Source organism: Nyctibius grandis, chromosome 23, assembly GCF_013368605.1.
Source record: "Nyctibius grandis isolate bNycGra1 chromosome 23, bNycGra1.pri, whole genome shotgun sequence".
Taxonomy (NCBI): domain Eukaryota; kingdom Metazoa; phylum Chordata; class Aves; order Nyctibiiformes; family Nyctibiidae; genus Nyctibius; species Nyctibius grandis.
Window position 1 is genome coordinate 218,756 of NC_090680.1, and position 13,478 is coordinate 232,233.

At 50.3% G+C, this 13,478-nt stretch overlaps 1 protein-coding gene and 1 long non-coding RNA gene across 2 annotated transcripts in view; both read right to left on the bottom strand.

Moving 5' to 3' along the window:
* Positions 1 to 108: 108 nt before the first annotated feature.
* On the bottom strand, positions 109 to 1,535 carry LOC137672981 (uncharacterized). The gene is made up of 3 exons (XR_011049677.1): positions 1,461 to 1,535; positions 433 to 534; positions 109 to 190 (listed from the first exon to the last, which is right to left on the bottom strand). It is a non-coding gene; the product is annotated as an uncharacterized lncRNA (long non-coding RNA).
* Positions 1,536 to 7,840: 6,305 nt separating this feature from the next.
* LOC137672980 (leucine-rich repeat and fibronectin type III domain-containing protein 1-like protein) overlaps positions 7,841 to 13,478 on the bottom strand; it is a 54,624-nt gene continuing 48,986 nt past the window's right edge. The window contains exon 3 of the mRNA XM_068417447.1: positions 7,841 to 8,531. Coding sequence (XP_068273548.1) covers positions 8,042 to 8,531 — 490 coding nt within the window. The 3' untranslated portion in view covers positions 7,841 to 8,041. The remainder of the gene's footprint in view (positions 8,532 to 13,478) is intronic.

Genomic DNA, 13,478 nt, shown 5'->3' on the forward strand with positions numbered 1-13,478 from the left:
GCCCCAGGGCTGCTCCTCGCTGCCAGGGCAGCGGCGGGGGCTGGGCCCAGGCTGCCAAAGGAGGGGCCGCGGGGGCGGTGGCTCACCGATGAACCCTGATGGCCGCCTCTCGCAAGGTGGCCTGAGCGTCCTTCAGGTACGGCAGGCTCTGCTCCAGGTGTTCTTCAGCCCTGCTCCTGCCCTGCGCCAGCTGGAGAGAGCACAAGGGTGTGGGCATGGCACAGTCCCCCCAGCCGGCCGAGCAGCCCCTCCTCCCAGCACCCCCCATGCCCCTTCCCCCCCAGGCCATTCCCATCTCCCAGCCAGGAGCCCCGTGGGGCTGAGGTTGAGAGACAGCCACAGGCAGAGGGGTCCCAGGGGTGCTGAGACCCCTCCATCCCGCCGCAAGGCCCACGTGGGCCGGGGTCTCCAGGCCCTGGGGCTTGTCCTCACCAAGCACTCTCCAATCCTCCCTGGCTGCTGGCTCTGCACCAGGTGCTTGAGTTGTTCCCACTGGAGCAGCTCTGCCGCAGCAAGGAGGGCTTCCCCGGAGACCTGCAGGACAGCAGAAGCTGGGAGGTGGCACCACAGCCTGGGGAAGGAGACCTGGCGTCCCCCCTCTCCTTTGGCTTTGTTCCTGGGGTGATCCTGCCCTTAGGGAGCTGGGACATGCCCTGGCCCTAACATGGAATCACAGAATCCGTTTGGTTGGAAAGGATCTTTAAGATCCTCGAGTCCAACCGTCAACCCAACACCTCCAAGTCCAGCACTAACCCATGTCCCTCAGCACACATAATGGCTTTAATCCCCAAGGGTTATGGGGACTCCACCACTGCCCTGGGCAGTCTATTGCAGTGCTTGACAACCCTTTCCGTGAAGACACTGTTCCTGATCTCCAATCTAAACCTCCTCTGGCACAACTTGAGGCCGTTTCCTCTCATCCTATCGCTTGTTACCTGGGAAAAGACACTAACACCCGCCCCCGTACACCCTCCTTTTGGGTAGTTGTAGAGAGCGAGAAGGTCTCCCCTCAGCCTCCTTTTCTCCACACTAAACACCCCCAGGTCCCTCAGCCGCTCCTCATCACACTTGTGCTCCAGACCTTTCACCAGATTCGATGCCCTTCTCTGGACTATTCTTTGGACATCTGGGGGTCCCTTGGGCACAGCCCTGGGGGACAGGGATTGAGGCTCAGAGCCCTGACCTCCAACACCTCAGAAGCCTGTAGGGACGCGTGCGGTCAGGCCTCGGTGGCCACGGGCTGCTGCTGAGCCCTGCTTGGACCAGGGTAGGGCACGTGCTGGAAATGTCCATGGCAGCTTCTCTGCCCCTGCTCGCACTGGTTCTGCAGGGACCCCTCCTCTGGGCTGCGCTGGAGGAGGGCTGCCAGCTGCCACCAGCCCTCGCCCCTGATGCCCAAGCCACCCGTGCGGTGTCAGGACGCCCTTCCCCGTGTCACTGGCCAGCTTTGAAATCTGTACCTTGGCCACGCTGCTGCTCTGGTCGCTCATGTGAAAGAAGAGCGGGAGCAGGCCCCTTCGGCACTTTCTTCTGCATCTTCTCCTTCGTCACTCCCCTCCACTGACGCCACCACGTCTCTGAAGAGGCCCATGGAGAGCTCTCGCAGCTGGCTGGACTCCTGGTAGGAAGGGGGAAAGGTGGACTTGAGAAACAGCAACTCCCTGCCCATGACGAGCAGGGGCGTCATCGTGGCTGACGTGAGGGGAGATGCTCCGGGCTGAGGTTCTGCAGCAGGGAGAAGCCGTGCTGGGCACCAAAGCCCAGAAGCCATCCCATGAGAGCCCTGGGGAGCAGACCCTGCGCCGAGTGCTGCTCGCAGGGCTGGGCCGAAGGGCAGCGTGTCCTCTCCCAGTGCCCATCTGCGGGGCTCAGGCTCCCACATCAGCCTTACGTTGTCAAAGAGGGGCAGGAGCTCCTCCACCAGCTGCACAGCGATGGCGCTGGCCTCCTTCCTCTCCAGGTGACCCATGATGTTTCGGAAGAGCCCCAGGACCTTCATCTTGATATCGGCGTCACCGCCGCGGAGCACCTCCGTGAGGACTGGCAGGTTCACCAGCATTTCTCTCACCTGTATGAGAGACAGAGTTTAATTTTTGTGACGCGCTCCGTGCCTGGAAAGCTCCCCAGGCAGCCCCCAGGCCCCACCGTGGCAGGGAGGGCGTTTGGAGCACTCACCCCACCGCCTGGCTCCCAGCCAAGGCCAAGGCACCGCCTTACCCCCTGCCCCATGGCTCCCCTTGACAACACCCTGCTCACCACGTCAGGTCTCTCTGACAGCATGGTGAGGACTTCGAGGGAACGGCAGACTGTCACCAGGCTTGGATGCCTCTCATCTCCCTCGTGGGACTCGCCACCAAAATCCTCTGCCTGAAGCTCCCTGGAGGCTGTCGGCTGAAGCAAACACAGCAGTGAGATGCTGGCAGAGCCTGCAGGGCTCATGGAGAATGACCAAGGCCTCTGCTGGTAACTCACAGCCAAGGGAGCGCTGCAGGCGTCCTCCGGGGCCGAGGTGATCAGGCTGCAGGACTGGAGTTGCCTGAGGAGCTCCTTCAAAACGTTCTCCAACGTCTGGGACATGGAGAACATCACCTCCCACATGGCCCGGGCCGTGCTGCAATCGGAGCGCTCTGTCAGCAGGGCTGCCTCGGCCACAGCAGCGTGGCCTGGGACAGCCCTGCAGGACGCAGAGCCTGCCCCTCGGTCGGGATGCCCTGGGCAGCAGGAGAGGGCTGAGGTGGTGATCCCCGTGGGGCTGGGAGGAGCGTGGTGGGGGGCCTGTGGGCTGGCTTGGCCAGTTCTTTGGCTGGAAAGCGTGGTGGGCAGGAGGGCCCTGCTCCTCGGGGGTGCCCTGCAGTATTCCTTGGGTCTGGCAACCCCCCTCCCCACAGGGAACAAGGCCTCATGGCTTTTGCGGCCAGTACCTGTCTCCTGGTGGGGCCATCTTCAACAGGCTGGTGACCACTTGCATGGGGTAATGGTTGGTCAGCAGGAGAAGCAGCGACACCATCCTCTGCTGGGCTAGTGCCCTGGTGATGCCTTCCAGGGTTCTGTAGATGCAGCCCATGATCTCTGGCACCTGGAGGGGACACGGGTGAGGATGGTGCTGCCCCTGGAGTGCAGCCATTTCCTCAGCTGCCCTTCCCATCCCTCTCTGCTGCCTTCAGGTGGCTTCAGGTGCCCGAGACACCTGGGCTGGGAGGGAGGGGTGGAGGGAGGAACAGGGCAGTCCAGCCACAGGCCACTTACATCCCTCAGCCAGAAGGCCGGGTCTCTCATGAGCACATCCAGTGTCACCAAGTGAGGTCACAAAGGGCCCCAGCGCGACCTTTGCGTGCACGGCGTGGCCATACCATCCGTGGCAAGGCCAACCCCACCCCATCGCGCTGTGCACGGGACACGACATTCAAGGCAACACTCGCCCAAGGTGATGGTGCCGGCCGTGTTTGGTGGTGGGTCAGCGGGGCTTGCACAGCCTCGAGGCCTTTTCCTTTTCCCACGCTGCCCCCAGAGATTTCATCAAATCATAGAAATGTTTCCGTTGGAAGGACCTTTAAGATCATCAGGTCCATCAACGCAACACTACCGAGTCCACCAATAAACCATATCACTCAGCACCACATCTACTCATCTTTTATATCCCCCCCGGGATGGGGACTCCACCGCTTCCCTGGGCAGCCTGTGCCAGTGCTTGACAACCCTTCCAGTGAAGACACTGTCCCTGATCTCCAATCTAAACCTCCCCTGGCACAACTTGAGGCCGTTTCCTCTCATCCTATCGCTTGTTACCTGGGAAAAGACACTAACACCCGCCCCCCTACACCCTCCTTTTGGGTAGCTGTAGAGAGCAAGAAGGTCTCCCCTCAGCCTCCTTTCTCCACACTAAACACCCCCAGGTCCCTCAGCTGCTCCTCATCACACTTGTGCTCCAGACCCTTCACCAGCTTCATTACCCTTCTCTGGACTCGCTCCAGCACCTCAATGTCTTTCTCGTAGCGAGGGGCCCAAAACTGAACTCAGGATTCGAGGTGCGGCCTCACCAGTGCTGAGCACAGGGGGACGATCCCTGCCCTACTCCTGCTGGCCACACTAGTGCTGACACAAGCCAGGAGGCTGGTGGCCTTCTTGGCCACCTGGGCACACTGCTGGCTCATATTCAGCCACCATTGCCCAACACCCCCAGGTCCTTCTCCAGCCACTCTTCCCCCAGCCTGTAGCGGGGGGGGGGTTGTTGTGCCCCAAGAGCAGGACCCGACACTTGGCCTTGTTGACCCTCATGCAGTTGGCCTTGGCCCATCGATCCAGCCTGTCCAGATCCCTCTGCAGAGCCTCCTGCCCTGCAGCAGATCAACACTGCCGCCCAACGTGGTGTCATCTGCAAACTTACTGAGGGTGCGCTCGAGCCCCTCGTCCAGATTACTGGCACCAGTTCTGTTCAGTATCTTTATCAATGCTCTGCACAAGTGACCGGCTGCCAACTGGAGTTCACTCCATTCACCACAACTCTTCAGGCCCGGCCATCCAGCCAGGTTTTTACCCAGCGAAGCGTTCACCCATCCAAGGCTCTTGGCTCAGGAGGGCAAGAAGCTGGGAGGGTCTTAGCCGGGACAGATGAGATGGGGCATAGGCCACACCGTGGGACGTCATGCTCAGCAGCATCCGCTTGACTGTCCCCAGGAAGAAGGAGGAACCTTTGGGTGACGGGGCTTGTCTTCCAAAGCCACTGCTACGTCTGAGGGAGCCCTGCTTCCCAGCAAGGGCTGGGCATCCGCCTGCCTGGGCAAGCGGTGAACGAGCTCCTTGCTTGGCTTTGCTCGCACACACAGCTTTGCTTCGCTTGTTAAACTGTCTTTCTCCTGACCCACAGGGTTACCTCCCCTTTTGCCCATCTGATTCTCTCGCTCATCCCCGCGGCAGAGGAGCAAGCGAGCGCCTGGCTGCGAGCTTGGCTGCTGGCCAGGGTCTGCCCACCACGTAGGTCACGGACCGTTTCCGTTCAGTGAGTAATATATCATAGAATCATAGAATCATTTTGGTTGGAAAGGACCTTTAAGATCATCGAGTCCAACCATATGCACCAGGCAAAGCCAAAACAAAACCCTAAACAGTGCAAACTTTGGGAACAATGAAAGATGTTAAGACAGAGAAGAAAACAGAGACAATTCTGTTCAAGTTTCTTATTTCAGTGGCATCCGGTAGGAAACACATAAAGTCCTGTCTACAATTGTAACACCAAACCACGATCGGATGAGAGAAGCAGGTGGAAAGACCTTTTTTATTGCCAGTGCTGGAAGAGATTTTTCAGCGTGGGGGAAAGGCTGTCGTTGTAAGAGGGTGTTCTCCATCATGGTCACAGACCAGGCCGAGAAGACAACCGGTGAGCCAGGAATCGCCATTGCTGCGAGCTTCCAAATCCTAAAAGGGCAAACTCAATGGAAGAAGTTTCATGTTCTTTTTCCTCTTTTCTGCACAAGCTCTTCCTGTTTGCTGGGAGCAGGGGCAGAGTTGAAGTGACAAAAGCTGGGATTTCTGTGAACCTTGAGTGAATCTTACACATTTAATGTCAGGGTGGAAAGGCAGGGCTCTGCGGTGCGCCGAAAGGAAAGGGACGTCCTGGGGGCACGCTGGGGTGTCTGAACACGGGTCTCTGGAACACACCGTAGGGCAACAGGGAGGTCTGAGGGGACATGAGGACAAAGGAGGGCCTGGAGGGACCCCAAGAGCACCCAGGAGAGCCCAGGGCTGAGCCAGCCCCATGGCCCCCATAGGGGATGCCCAGCCCCTCGCTGCCCAGGCAATGGGTCACAGTGGGGTCGCGACACCACCCCTGCGCTGCACGTGGTCAGCACGGCTGCGGCCCCCAGCCCACAGTGTCTGGCAGGCGAGAAAATGTCAGGCTATTACCAAAAAACAGATTTAATGTATAGGTGGCTTGAGCCACTCATGATACTCATAGCAACCAGGCTGCGGTAATTAAGAAAAACCACGTTCAAACTCCTGCATCAAATTTTGTGTCTGGCCAAAGAGGAACGAATTTGGCACTCTGGAAGAGGTCGGGGTTACCAGCGGATTTCAAATCAGCAACCGTAGGCAGGTTCAGGTGGTTGTACCTTAGGAGTGCCAGTGATGAGTCTGCGTCCCTGGAAGGCAGAGAGACACCAGAGAAAATCCTGGGAAGCAGAGGCACCGTCACCATCATCTATGTAACCAGAAACAGCCATTTGCACAGTACCACATTTTTTTTTTTAAAGAAAACTAACATGAGCGTAGCTGCGTACTCTTACCGCACTGTCACAAACACACCTGACAACAGAACCCCTTCCAATTACTTTTTCCTCCATTTGCGTTTGAGACTCAAACCCAGAACAGAGGCCTTGGCAAATCTGCGCCTCACAGAAACATCAAAAAAACTCCTCGTACTTTGGCAGTTAGTAGGGCTAAATTAAAACATAGCGCTTAACTGCGGGGTAGTTAAACACCTCTTGGCTGTCTGCCAGGTAACTCTTCTTGGTCCCTTCTTTCTTCTCCAAACGGAAGAAACATCTCGAGTCTGTTAACAGGACAATCTTAGGAAATAATAGACTTTTCCTTCCATTAATCGCTAAGTTGCGACACAATCATCTTAAAAGACGCAGGCCAGTCACTCAGCTTGCAAGCCTCTCCTGTCAACCGCTTTCCATTCCATTTCTTGAGGTTTAATAAATAAAAGATATTAATGTGATTTCTCTTTGTTTTGCTTTCGAAGCCAAGTACCAAAAACAACACACACACAAAAAATCACCCAACCAATGAGGCTGGCAGAGGGGACGTTGTTGAGTTGAGGTCACCAGCTCCTCGCAGGCTTTGTAAAAGCTATTTCAAAACCTACACTTTGGGCCCATCTCGATCTGACCGTATCCCTCGAAACAAAAGGAACAGTTTGTTATTCAATATTAATTAAAATGACTCGACCAGGCACATTCACATAATTCATCCATCGGCCACTTACATTCCACTTCGTGCAGCATTACAGAAATGAGAGACTGATACCAAAGCCGTCTGAAGATGCAGTGTCACAGTGAGACAGTGCCACGTGCCTCAGGACACGGAAGCTTTAATCTGTGCGTCCTCGAGCAACAAATTTAACAACAAAAAAAAAAAATAAAAGAAAAAAATAACCTTCAGCAACAGGCTTTCCGAGGGGGAAGACTATGGTGCCATAGTCTTCAGCAGAGCAAAAATGCGCGCAGGGAAACACATCTTCATTTCAACTGGTTTGTGAAGATTTTACAATTTAGAAAGAACAAACCCAGGTCTCCTTCCTGCCCAAACAAAGGGAAATCTGATTGCCCGGAACAAGCAGAGGTTTCTCAGTGGCACAGGCTCAACAGATACCAGCTGATTATAGAGCAAACAATACCAGTTCGGATTTCTGTGCCACTGAATAATTGAGAGAATAAAGTACTTAAAAGTACTGTCAATTTTCTTTCTCCTGTCTTTAACAGTACTTTTTTCTTCTCTCCTGTGCAGAACCTCTGCTAATTTTGCACCTTTTGTGAGCAGCACGTAGACAACATACCTATGGCAAAAAACAATTCAGTATTAAGAAGCTAGTAACTTTTTTTTTTATAACAAATCATTCCTTGAAGAGATGAGTAGTTGAAGCTGCTAAGCGACTCTGCCATGAGAGAGGAAGTCTGAGGATCCTGAGAGTACAGTTTTGCTGCTGGTTGGTAACCAAATGAAAAAACAGTGCATTTCACCAAAGACAAACCTAGTAGAATTTAGCTATGCTGCTGCCTTGATACCAGAGGTGTATGCTACAAAAGAACCAATAGAACAACCTTGTGAATCACACACTTCTATTTAATATATTGAAACAAAATAGTTAAGAATGCAAGAACTGCATACAGATTAAAAAAATATTTTTTCAACCATCTGATCTTAAAAATAGACAATAGTAGTGAAGCTTAAAATACACCCACTCGCATTAAAACGTTTCAAGCAATACCACCGTGGCGTGTCCTGTTCCATCAAATGGCCGTTAAGATAACACATTGGTTGTTCAAAAGGTTGTGCTGGTTGGAGTCACTTTTTCACAATCCAAATCTACAACAGTTTTTCCTTTGATGGAAGAGCCCGAGCATTCCTGGTGCAAACTTTCCCGCCTCTCTGAAAGTTTAGAAGTGGATCGAGCCATCGAGCCACTTTGGCTTCCGTTGGTTTGAGAGCAGACATTATTAACTTTAGTGGCTTTGGTTTTGTGGTGGTTGCTGTAGACTTTATATTTCATGAGGAGGATGAAGATGAAAACAAGAACTGAAGCCACAATGATACCCCCAATAATGATGATCATGGTTCCTCCGAGAAACTGCGCGTGAAGGGATCGGCACTGTTTGTACTCTTCCTGGGTTGTGAACTGCACGCATCCGATCACTCTGGTTGCGGTCAAAAATGTCAATCCATCTTCATAGACGGCAAGAACACAGAGGTCGTACACACGTCCTGCAACCAGATCAGTCAAGAAGAAGGATTTACTAGCAGCTGGAAGCATCCTGAAAGAGAAAATGAGTACAGTAAACATCCAAGTTGATCGAGCCTAAGGAGAGCTCTTTTGACTATCAATGCGACCATGAGGAAACTAACAGAGCAGAAGATGAACACGGCAACTGGACCAAGCCGCAAAATGCTAGCGTTCCCTAGGTTACTCGGTAGGGATGGAAGACATAGACTTTGGCAATGACAACATAGGACGAGAGGAAACGGCCTCAAGTTGCGCCAGGGGAGGTTTAGATTGGAGATCAGGGAAAATTTCTTCACTGAAAGGGTTATGAAGCATTGGAACAGGCTGCCTGGGGAAGTGGTGGAGTCACCATCCCTGGAGGGATTTAAAAGACAAGTAGATGTGGTGCTGAGGGATATGGTTTAGTGGTGGACTTGGTAATGTTAGGTTGATGGTTGGACTCGATGATCTTGAAGGTCCTTTCAAACCAAAATGATTTTATGGTTCTATGAATATCTTTACCGTGGCTGTTTCAAACAAACATGGACTAGAGTGCACCCGCTTACCAACGGCCAGAGGAGAAGTCACACTTGAGCTATCGTTTTGATCTGCATTATCTTAAATCTCCACAGTTACAGCATAAAAGGGCATAAGATGCCCTATGCAGAATGGAGTACGGTCAGCCTTTCACAAAAACATAAAGGAACTGAAGCAACAATATGGAAGGACTGAAATGGCAGAAAAGGATAAAATTAAAGACTTTAAAATGTATTTTAGTAATTCTACATCCACAGGAAGCACATTTTGAAGAGCAAGGAAAAAAAGCAAATTCAATCCTTTGGTCCACGGATTAACCTTATTTCCGTCTTCTAACAGCCCCGTGATGCTCAGTGTCTCATAATCAGGCGACCGGTAAGGACAATCAGAGCAAAGAATATGCAATTGCAACTAATTGGTGTCTTCTGTAGCCCAATTAGCACATACTGACTTCCTTGCCTTGATGCAACCCTACCACTGAGATTGTTCAGTGTCAATCCCAAATACTCCTTTACCATAAAGTAGCATTGGTACTAAATCGACAGATGAGAATGATTGCAAAAGAAGATCCGTATGCCACAGACCCCAGTCATGACCATACAAATCACAGTATCTCATTGCAGACCAGGTCTCTGTATGTTTGGCTCTGATTCCTCACTGGAGTAAAGTAGCACTGTTGCAGAGAAGCCAGTGAAACTACATCCATTTATAGCGGGTTGGAATGTGGCCTTCTCCTGGCCACAAAGGTGGTAGGGTGGTGGTGGAGAAAACTAACCACTCGTCATACAGGTTCCTCCAAGTAATCATCCACGGGAGTATGGACCATACAATGCTTAGACTGGAAAGAAAGAAGAGCTACACCTTCAAAAGAATATTCTCCAAATACATGGCTGCTACCATTTCATTTATAACAACTGAATTGCTGTGACTATGAAAAGACAAAACTTGCTTGTCGATGTACACGCACCATTACAGATTCATAGAAACACTAAAGGATGAGACCTCCAGAGATCTCTAGCCCAGCTTCCCACGCAAAACAGTACTAACGCAAACAGTAGGTCAGGTCAACCACACTTGTGCCTAGCCAACACTTGAGAACCTTCCATGAGCTCTCCAGGCATCACTCCACCATTAAACTACCCTCCTAGTAGGTATTTTCCCCCTAATGTCCGATCTGAATTTCCCAAACCGCACCTCATAACCATTGCCCCGCTCTTAATTTATAACAGCAGCTTCACGACCTCCACAGAATCTGGCCACATGCTGGGTTTTAAGGCTAATGAGACTTTTACTGCAGGAAAAACAGGGTTTGTGAGGAAACTACACAAAGATTCATTCGTCAAACTGAAACAGCCAAACTACCTTAACAAAACTCTTAGCATGTAGAATTAGATGAGATACGAGGAAGAAATTCTTGACCATGAGGGTGGTGAGACCCTGGCCCAGGTTGCCCAGAGAAGCTGTGGCTGCCCCCTCCCTGGCAGTGTTCAAGGCCAGGTTGGATGGGGCTTGGAGCAACCTGGGCTGGTGGAAGGTGTCCCTGCCCGTGGCAGGGGGGTTGGAACTAGCTGATCTTTAAGGTCCCTTCCAACCCAAACCATTCTGTGATTCTCTGTAGATAATGAGAAATTTAATCCAACACTAACGGAGGAGAAAGCGTGCAAAGCTGGCAGCTGCTGCAGACCAGCAGAACAAGCCCTTTAAATTCCTCATGGCTACTGTTGTTCATCCAGAGCACAGGAAATGCAGAATGTCTCTCAGCTGCAAGCGTTAACAACAGACTCATCCCTCCTCTGCCCTGCAAGTGTTACTTTTATGGAGCAAGCCTTCCGTTGTGACGGTTGCTCTACAGTTATACATCTCCTACACAGGCTGACCACTGAATCCTCGAAGTACATCGTGCTCCTTGCTCATTCCATTCTTCCACAAATTTAATTCAGCGATGTCACTATATAACATTACACAGTGTCAAAGGAAACACCGAGGTTGTGTTTTCTCACTGGACCAGGGCTCCAGAAAGCAATTCATGGACCCTTGGCTTTTCTACGTACAACTTTTGGTCATGTGTAGCCAGTGATTCTCCCACGCTCACCACGTGAACGTGGCCCTCGATGCTCAGCTGGCAGGTGTGGCTGGTGCTCTGCAGAGCGCCACTGAGTTTGCTCTGTGGCTTGACATTCACCTGCATAAAATATATACCGTTATCAATTATCAGACAAATATCTAATTAACTTCTCAGTCTTTCATTCAGCTGCATTTCATAGTGACCTAACACGACAAGAGAACACTGTAGCTCAGACCGGACTGCATTCCTCCCTCAGTTCAAACAACAAGTTACACTGAAGCTAAGCACAAGATTCTTGCTGGTCACGCAAAGGGATGTGACTGAGAAGATGGAGAAGTTAGTTGCCTGCCTTCAACGCTAAAAGGCTTTGAAATCAGTCGTGCCTCCCAGAAAAATACTGCTGGCAACTACATCCAACCATGGCACAAACTCTAAAATCGCTTGACATCAATAAAACTGTCACTGAAACCTCAGGGCGCAAATACGCAAAAAATTAAGGGATGTTGTAGGTAACCTCTGCAGGAGAAGGCACCGTTTAGAAGATCAGCTAAGCAACAGGAATAGAAAGGAAGCACCATACAGAAAGTATCTTACTAGTCTTCAGGAGTCTCCCCAGCTGCGAGAGGGAGGTGTAATTGCAAAAATTATGCAAAGTACTGTTTTCTAGCTTCATGTCCTTATTATTTGCCTTACTCAGCAGCCTTTGACGCTCACTTTTCTTCTTTCGCACAACTTTCTGCATTGCGTTACCGTCAGGATTATTCGATGAAGAGTTCGCTGTTGAAATTTGCCTAGTTACCGTGGAAGGCTACATACAGTGTCCGCTGCGTTACAGCGCGCCCAGCTATTGCTCAAATACTTTCATAGTTGCTGTCATCAAAAAGAGGAGGTTCTAAACAGACGCCTTTCTGATCTGTGCAAATCATCTGTACAAATGTTGAATAAGATCAAAAATACATTTGATTTCTAACAGCTTTTTTTGGTAATACAAGGCTATTTTCAGCCCCATGAATAAGGAGAAGCGTATAGTCTTGACGAGGCAGAAGATGAGGATCCTTCACTGGCTAAGCAGTTATTCACAGACATGTCTCCCGGGAAAAGCAGCTATTTTGGCATATTTTGGAAGTTTCAAGGAAACCTCTACAAATGAGTAAGGACAGCTCACAACTGAGTAGGCAGCCTGCCTAGAGCCATGTCAGTAGTTAACCTCTGCGTGTTTCCTCGCTTATGCCTGCAGAACATTTACTTCTGCAGTAGAATATAGTCCTCCCTCTACCCTATTTACTTTATTTCAGTAATGCTATAAATGATCGAATAGTGATTAAATTCAATCAGCTTGACAAATGAGCACAAGCTTGAGTATAGCAGTTGTAACAAAGGTGCGTCTTTAGTCTTTTAGTCCTACGAGACTTGTAGGAAAGCATGTGTGTAGATACTGGGAGCAAGTATATCACCTAAAAGCTTTATCATTCTACCAGAACCCACAGACTACAGTTTAGAAAATGGCATCTTCAGAACAAACACCTCCATTAGCGCTTAGTTTGACCTAATTAACAACATTTTAAGCAGCACTGATGCTATTGGAGGTTTGTTACGAAACGTATTCAGGATGCCTTGACGTCCCAAGTGACTGGGATTTAGGGGCACTGTGATTCTAAGCGGGGTAAAGCTTATCAACCTCTCAGTGGAATTATTCCATCTCAAACTCGGAGCTTGCAGCAATCAAAGTCATTTACTCAAATAATTAGTTTGCATGAAAGATGTTTCACAATAGTGGTACAGAAGCCAAAAAACCCACGTCTACCAGGAGATTCTCAAATCTCCAGGGATGCAACATCCTTTTACTTGGCTATTCTTTTGGGGGGTTTTTGGTCTTTTTGTAATTCTTCAAGAAATGTTATTATGTTATTTCGCAGTAACTACTCATCAGTCTTTTCTCAGAAACAACCTTCATTTACATTAGAGTTTCATCAACTTTCAGCTTTCTATTACCTATAAAAGCTGACAAAACTGTGGTTTTTAGACACAATTGTGTCAAATCAGTTTTTTAAAGTATACTACCTTTTCTCTTACATCTCTGATGTCACCGAATCTGCATCTGCTTGGTGCTGGCCCACAAGCACCGTCTTTCAAAGGGATCAATAGCAGAACAGTAACTTTAAATGATTTAAACCGACAGCGCTAACATAACTGGCTTAGGAGCACTAACATGTATAAACCATAATCCGTGCCAGCATTGCCCCTGCCATCTGCAGCCAGCCAGTAACGGGTAAAGCCCTTCGGCGAAAACTCAACTGTGAAACCTGCTCACAAAACCTCTGACAAAACATCATTTTGCAAGATTGGAAATATTTCCTAGCAACGTTGTCATCAATAACGATGCAATAAACTGAGCAG